We start from the raw sequence: 8,299 nt of genomic DNA on the forward strand, positions 1-8,299 counted from the left end.
TTATACAGAATTGTTTTTTAAACTTCTTTAATCTAAAACACTGATAACTACATGTATTCCATGTTTCCATTTGAAAATCATAACTTTTGATAAGAAAAAAACTAAAATATTAAATTTCAAAAAACCAAAAACATGTTTTTTACTTAGAAAACTAAACAACGTAGAAGTAGTAGTAGATTTTAGTTCTACAATAGTTTAAAAACATTAGATGAATAGATGAATTTTATGTTTTTAAATTAATCTCCGTTTTTGGTGATTTCACCACTCTGTGCTTATTTTATGACGATCTATACAAGGCCTTTTATGTATGCTCTCCGCTCGTATTAATCGACCGTGGCATCAGAATAAATGCCAGATATTATCGCGAAAATATTCTGTAGGGTGTATTAAAGCATTGGGCAGGCAAACATTTTGGCCGCGGACCTTGGACATTTCAACAGGACTCAGCATGCGCCACCCAAGAATGGTTACAAAATGATGTTCCTCGCTGAGGAATTTATTATGTTATAGAAGGACTTTAATTTTTAGAGGACATACAAAAGTTGTTATATTTACATAAAAATAAATAACAGTATTATATTTATAGAAAACATAAACAATGTCCTCTATATTAATAAAAGACTTATACCAGGCTTTCTATGCATAGAATTTCCAGCAAAAGCTTTCTATGTACATATAAAAGTCTTGCGGCTTCCTTTTATTAATATAAATAATAATTACATTCAACCTCTTCTAAAAATAACATTTACTTCTCAACCAACTCACCACAACAATTTTATGCTTAAAATAACTTTAAATCACAAATCATCGCCCTTAAATAACAGTTACAAAAATCCTTTTCAATGAATAAATATATTCGTATTCAGTTCATTTACGCCATTGATAATGTAATTATTAATAGTCTCTTAATATTTTTTTTTTTTTTCAATTTAAAAGCCATAAAACGGACGGAGATTTGTGGTTTAATAAAATGTATATATTTGTGTGTTCGTATGTGTGTGTTTGTATTTACAAATAAATATTGAATTGCTTTTCACTGTAATTGACTAATTAGCCATTTGCTGTATATGGCTGTGAATTATGTACGCCCACAAGTAAACACCCGGAATTAAATTCTGTAATTCGATAAATTTTACTGTTGAAAAAAATATGTTTTTTAAGTAATGCTATGAAATAGTAATATATTCAAGGTGAAAGTCGGACACAGAAAATTTAATGAAGAAAGTATGACTTATAGATAGGAAAGAGGAGGAGTGGGATAATATATATTTTTCCTCAAGAATTTGCTATACCCAGCAACAATAATTTATAGGGCATATTAAATTTGACATTCAAATTGCAAAACCTCATAGTAATTATCAGTTGTATTCTAAACTAAAATTTTGCACTTTCCAATATTTTTATCAACACATATCAATCAGATTATATTGTCCATATTGGTCCACTTCTTCTGGTACCTCTCCCACAAGACGTCAACATTTTGAATAACTATGAAGGTCATAAACGTGAAATGAGCATCCGATTATGTCCAAACTCGGAACACACCAATATTTCTGGTAATACAAGACCTGGCGTGAAGATGGGATATATCGGTCCACTTCCTCTGGTAGGTTTACATTTTAATCAATTATTCATATAAACTTGGAAATAAATGTTAGATGCTCATCCCAATATTTTTTCAGTATTAGGTGGAGTGGAATACTTCGGTCCATCTCGCAAATTTCCCAATCTTCCAAAAATTAATACATTTTTTCATGTAATGATGATTTATATCATACTTAGGTCAGAAACGAAATGGACAACATTGTCCCCCTCATTTGGATCCACCCCCATCCTGAACTGTACTAACTGCTATTAAATATGGAACAGTTTGGTAAAGTGTAAACGGATGAACCTGGAATTTTGAAATATTGTATTGGGGTGCCTGTTGGTGTTTGGTTTGTGATATAGAGAAGGTTTTGGAAATGGGTACTACAAGTGCAAGAAAATAACTAAATAGTACTATATTTGGTACAATTTAGTATTGGGTGAACAGATAGTGCTTAAAATCTGAAATTTTAGTATTAGGGTCGTTGTTCATGCATAGAAGTGGTTTCGGAAATGTGTACTGTAATTGTCAGAAAAGTACTGGTGGTATCTGTGTACCAGATTTGGCAGTAGTTTGGAAATGCGTTCTATGTTACGAAAGTATACGAAAAAAAAACTAAATGGTACTAAAATTGGTATTGGTTGAGGCGGTAGGACTGGATTGCTCAAATTTGATGTTAAGGTCTCTGTTGGTATCTGGAATTGAGATATAAAGGGGACTTTGGAAATGTGTTATATAATTTTACGAAAAGTACTAAATAGTACTAAATTTTTTATTGGGTGAAGGAATAAACATACAATTCTGAAATTTCATCTTTAGATTAATGATTGTATCTGTGTTTGAGATTTGGCGGTGGTTTGGAAATAAATCCTATATTTTTGTACGAAAAGTACTAAATGGTACTCAATTTGGTATTGAGTGAAGGGATAGAAGAGAAATTCTAAAATTTCATATTGAGAGCTTTGTTGAAACTACAAACTACATACAGGATGAGATAAAAAACAGTAACAAAATCAAACGCCATAATCTTTACATTGTTTAAATTTTATTGAATGAAAGCAAAACATGTCGGAAATAGCATCACATTTTAGAATAAGTTTAGATTGTTTCGAATTGGTCACCTTTGGCACGAATTATGACCTTCAAACGGACAATGAAATCGTCACACCCTGCCCGAATGTTGTTCTGCGGTATTTTGGTCCATTCCCGGCGAAGCCAACCTTGCTTTCCAAAATTATCCAGACACAATAGTCCAACGGATTGGTATCCGGAGATTTTGGTGGCCATTGTGCGCTGGAAACGAAGCGAGGAACCTCATTTTGTAACCATTCTTGGGTGGCACGTGATGAGTGCGATGGTGCTGAGTCCTGTTGGAATGTCCAAGGTCTGCGGGGAAAATGTTTGCGTAGCTTCAATACACCCTCCAGAATATTTTCGCGATAATATTCGGCATTTATTCTGATGCCACGGTTGATTAATACGAGCAGAGAGCGACCATCAGCTATTATGGCGGCCCACATCAGCACCATGGACGGCGCTTGAGTTCTGGTGGTCAACTTATCTCACCCAGCAATGGGATGTGTGAAATATGAAGAGAACCGGGTTCTTATTTCGGATAATGGTTTCGGTGATTCGAAACTTTGACCGTTTGTGAGGAAGGTAGTGAAAGGAATTGCCTGATCCTAACCATCTTTATAACATATTTTTTGTTTGATATAAATATTGAGATGTGCAAAGTCTGAATGGAATCGGATGTTCATTTCGCGTTTTATGAGCTTCTTGGATATTCACAGTTTTGACCCTTGTGGGGAAGTACCAAAAGGAGAGGACCGATATATTCCATCTTCATACCAAACCTTGACTTAATAAAAATATTGTGATGTGTGTAATTTGAAGACAATCGGAATCTTATATCATAATTTTTAAGAGTTACAATTATTTAAAATTGTCACCCTTGTTGGAGAAGGTACTAATTGGAGTGGACCGATATTGCCCATTTTCACACCTGACCTAGCGTTGATGCAAATATTAGGATTTGCAAAGTTGGAGCAAAATCCATCTCCGAACTCGATCAAAATTTGACAATTATATTTTGATGTACCAATTTAGGACCAAATTGAATACAGGCAGACAGACAGACGCACGGACGAACGAACATCGCTAGATCGACTCTAAATGTCCTGAAGAGACATTATCAAATGATATATTCCCCCTCTAACCATATGGCTAAAGGTATAAAAGGTGGTCTAAGCCAAATATTTTGAGATGTTAAAAACTTCCGAAAAAAAAACAAAATTTCGAAACACTTTTCGAAAGTATGGAATATAAAACCAGTAAAGAAAGTCCGGGCGTGCCCGACTTAATGATACCCTACACCACTTTGCTAATTTAGTAGAGCTCCACATAACAATTAAAAGTTTTTATGGGAGAATTTAATCACACACGCTATGATTATAATCGTAATTTAAAGTTCAAAGTACTAAATATGCCGAAGCATTTGTATCTTTTAAATTCGGAATTGTGTTGCCCATTTGGTGCACAATTAATTTTAAATCGGATAAAGATATATATGGGAGCTATATCCAAATCTGAACCGATCTCGATAAAATTTGGCAAAGATGTTTCTGAGCTGTATTTGATATATTTCCCTCAATATCGTTGTTACGGAGTGCAAATTATGGCTGTGGGTAACAAATACAACAAATCGGATGAACAATATATATGGGAGCTATAGCTATATTTGAACCGATCTTCAGCAAATTTGGCATAATAGCTTCTAGACTCAGTTCGGTCGTATGTGCCAAATTCCATCTCATTTGGGCAAATATTAGACGTTTGGTGCTCAATAAAAGGTAAATCGGACATAATACCCTGACCATCTTGTGGTGTAGGTTATAAATATAATATCACAACATAAGTCCACAAAATCTTATTTCCATTCTGTTCTTGGATCAGTTGTTGCCCCATATCCCGTAATCGAAGTTTTACCTGACAGAAAAATCATCGAGTACAAGATTTGTCTTTGATAAATAATTTCAAACGAAAGTCGAAGTAAATATCGAATAAATTAGTCAGAAGGTAATTAATTGTGAATTTTGATGTAACCTTGAAAACGCCTTTGAGATACTTTTATTTTCATTTCACTTTCAATACTTTCGAAAAGTTGTACGTGAATTGAATCGAATCGAATTTTAATCCATGAACTTCAACAAATGCTAGACATGATTCCCGTTAAAAATTGTCTACTTTCTTTTTCTAAACATTGTTCAAAAGATTTTTTTTTAATTTTTATTGAAATTATTTTTTTTTTTTCAAAGTCCTTAAATCTAATTTTAAATTAAATAAATGTATACCAAGTGGATTTTAATCAATCATCTCAAGCACTACTGCTGGCAGATGTTACTTTTTCCTCTTCTTTTTCGCCCTCCTTTTCACCTTCCTTTTCTCCCTCTTTTTCGGGCTCTTTTGAAGGTTCCTTGGCAGGTTCTTTCTCCGGTTCCTTTGGTGGTTCCTTGGCTGGCTCTTTCTCTGGTTCCTTTGGTGGTTCCTTTGCCGGCTCTTTCTCTGGTTCCTTTGGTGGCTCCTTGGCGGGCTCTTTGGGCTTTTCTGGCTCACGAAGACATCCACTCAAGGTGGTGCGTATGAAATCATAATAATACGAAACTCTGGCATGGGCATCTGGGAAGCCCTTGGCACAGGGGCGACCCCAATTCACCAAAGCCACCAATTTACCATTATGCACCAATGGACCACCACTATCGCCATGGCAGGCACCCTTGCCCTTATCGTTGAACGTACACAAATGGCCAATATCAACCCAAGTGCTGTTGTCATGAGCAGCCCGACACTCCTTGAATGGAACATACTTCACCGTTAGAGTTTGTAACATTTGTGGCACCTCACCACCCAGCGATAGGGTACCCCAACCAGTGAGCACCAACTCATCGCCATCCTTCAACGGTTCACTATCATATTCCACTGCCTTGGTGTGTTCATCGAATTCAATGGATCTGTTCAAATGGATCAGGGCAATATCATTGGCATAGGCGGGATTGTTGTAACTGCAATGCATTACAATGCGATCGGCAAAGTAGTATTTTCCGGTATGGTTCTTAAGATTATAGGCCCCGGTGAGGACTTTGAGTTTTTCCGGCTTGGCTCCGGCCACACAATGGGAGGCTGTTATTACCCACCGTTTGTCGATAATGGCCCCACCACAGAAATGGCGACCCTTTAAACTTTGCAATGAGATCTGATAGGGTGCCAAGTCTTCGGGGGCATCTTCACCACCCACAATACGATTGGTGGTAAACTGAGGAGGATACAGAACTTCAAGGTCTTCACGTGCCTCCAGGGCTGCCGCCTGGGTATAAACGCTTACAGTAGTCACCAATATGGCCAAAAATAATAACTTTCGATTTCCATTGCTGCGGCACGGCGTCATATTGTTGCCGTTTGTTGGCTGAACGTGAACTGAGTTTCCTTTTCACTTTACTTGCACGTATTTATAGAAGCAGAAGACATCGCCAGCGCCATAGGGCTGACTCTGCCCGCTTGGCTATCCATCACGTTGCTTATCTTAGAGGGCTTCATTATGCCATGCATGTCACGTTCCTGCTGGCTAACTATCAACATGAAACGCAGAGTTTATTTGTTTGCTATGCTACGCCTGATGAAATGGAGTTCTAGTCGTACGCACTCCACACACACAACATGGTCCTGCTGAGTTTGCGCAGTTTTAGCATTCAAAGCTTGCAATGGTAACTTTTTATACTTCTTTTCTTTTTGTTTGCATTGCGATATGGAAATGATAGCCGTCGAGTTTTATCACCCGAAATACGGACAGAAGCGAAACTTCATGCAACACAGGTGCCGTCTAAATTAAATGTCGTTTTTTATTACCAATCACGTTTTATTTACATTCACCCGCATCCGTATGTAGGCATACGTTTTTATGTTCTCCTTCTTTCTCTTTCTGCCATTTGCAATTGATGTGAATCGTTTTTTTTAAAGTTCAAGTCTAGAATTGCTTTATTTTAATGTTTATTGTCCAAAATGAAAGGTGAATGAATCGAAAATGCATGTCCGGCAGAAAAAATACATCGAACCATGTCGTGGGTCAGAGAACCGGAAAAAATGACTTGTCGGACTTGAATTAGTTTAAAAAATTTCATGTGTTTTAATTCGGATTTAGCTTTACCTTACAGAAACCGGCCCCAGATATTCGGCCAAAATTATATGTTGACGATCCCAAAAATATTATAAAAAAGTTAAAAAGCATTAGTCGGTTTTGCCGGCAGATGTTTACCCTCAGTCAATGTTCGATTATTTAAATATATTTAGCCTTCTGTTATGATTATTCAAATTGCTGACCCTCTATGGAGTAGGTTCCGAAGGAATGGGCCAATATTCTCCATTTCGTATCAGACCTAAATAAATATGATATAAATGTTGAAACGTGCCAGGTTTGGACTAAATCGACTGCTTCCTTCACCTTGTGTCATTGGCTAGAGAGGGTATATATGAATTGATACGGCCAAAACGTGCTCATCGAAGTAACAGATTTAGACCCTCGGTCTGTTTCGACCAAATCCGTTTCAGGGCATTTGGAGTCGATCTAACGATGTCCATCCGTCCGTTGCTGGCTGGGTGGTGCATACAATGACTTTCGAAGGGAGTACCCGATTTGGTCCAAACTTGAAACATCGTAGTATTATTACCAAACTTAGACCGGGTTCAGAGATGGGCAATATCGATCCACTCCTTCTGGTAACTCCCCCACAAAATGTCGAAATTTTCAAAAAAAAAAAAAAAACAAACAAACAAGTCGGCCGGGCCGAAGTTTGAATACCCTCCTCCATTTGAACGAATTAAAAAATTTTCAAAAAATAAAAGCCGCTAAAAATTCTGTTAAAATCTTAAAAATACCGAATATAGACGTTATATTGAGGTCTATACGACGTGGACATACATTGTTGTAGCTAAAATCATCAAAATACCGTACATAGGGAGGTACCGTTACATCGGAGCTATAGGAAGGCCTGGACTTGCATAGGCATTACGAACTTCAAATACGACTTCTCAAACAATTTCGGTGAGTATTGTTCCTAAAATCGTCAAAATCGGCCTATACAAAGTCCTGGAACTGCATAGACAACTTTCGGTCATAGGCTGTAGTATCCATTACGAACTTCAAATACCAAATTTGAAACAATTCTGGTGAATAATGTCGCTAAAATTATCAAAATACCGAATATCGAAAGGTATTGTTAAATGGGGGCTATACGAATACGTGGACCTGCACAGACAATTTTCTGTCTTAGGCTGTAGTATCCATTACGAATTTCAAATACCAAATTTGAAACAATTCCGGTGAATAATGTCGCCAAAATCATCAATATACCAAATATTAGGAGGTACCATTATATGGGGGCTATACGAAGGCGTGAACCAGCACGGATTCCATTAGGCAAATAATGAAAAGTGAGCTCGGGGTAAAGCCATTGAAAATCCAAAAAGTGCAAGAACTTACACCACAAAAGAAAGAAAATAAACTTAAAAGAGCTAATGAGTTGCTTCGCTTGGCCAAAAGTGGTGAACTGCCAAATTTGGGTTTCTCCGATGAGAAAACATTCGTTGTCCAGCAGTTTGTAAACAAACAAAGTGATCGTGTTTACTAGCCAAAGAGGTCAGCTGAAAATGTGCACCTTC

At 36.9% G+C, this 8,299-nt stretch overlaps 1 protein-coding gene across 1 annotated transcript; it reads right to left on the minus strand.

The window, feature by feature from the left end:
• Nucleotides 1–4,925: 4,925 nt before the first annotated feature.
• LOC101895389 (chymotrypsin-2) lies at nt 4,926–6,058 on the minus strand. Its single transcript, XM_005187853.4, has one exon. It carries the CDS (start codon nt 6,030–6,032, stop codon nt 4,965–4,967), a length of 1,068 nt encoding a protein of 355 aa, XP_005187910.2. The 5' UTR covers nt 6,033–6,058; the 3' UTR covers nt 4,926–4,964.
• Between the last annotated feature and the right edge of the window lie 2,241 nt (nt 6,059–8,299).

This window comes from Musca domestica, unplaced genomic scaffold (assembly GCF_030504385.1).
Source record: "Musca domestica strain aabys unplaced genomic scaffold, Musca_domestica.polishedcontigs.V.1.1 1, whole genome shotgun sequence".
NCBI classification, from domain to species: domain Eukaryota; kingdom Metazoa; phylum Arthropoda; class Insecta; order Diptera; family Muscidae; genus Musca; species Musca domestica.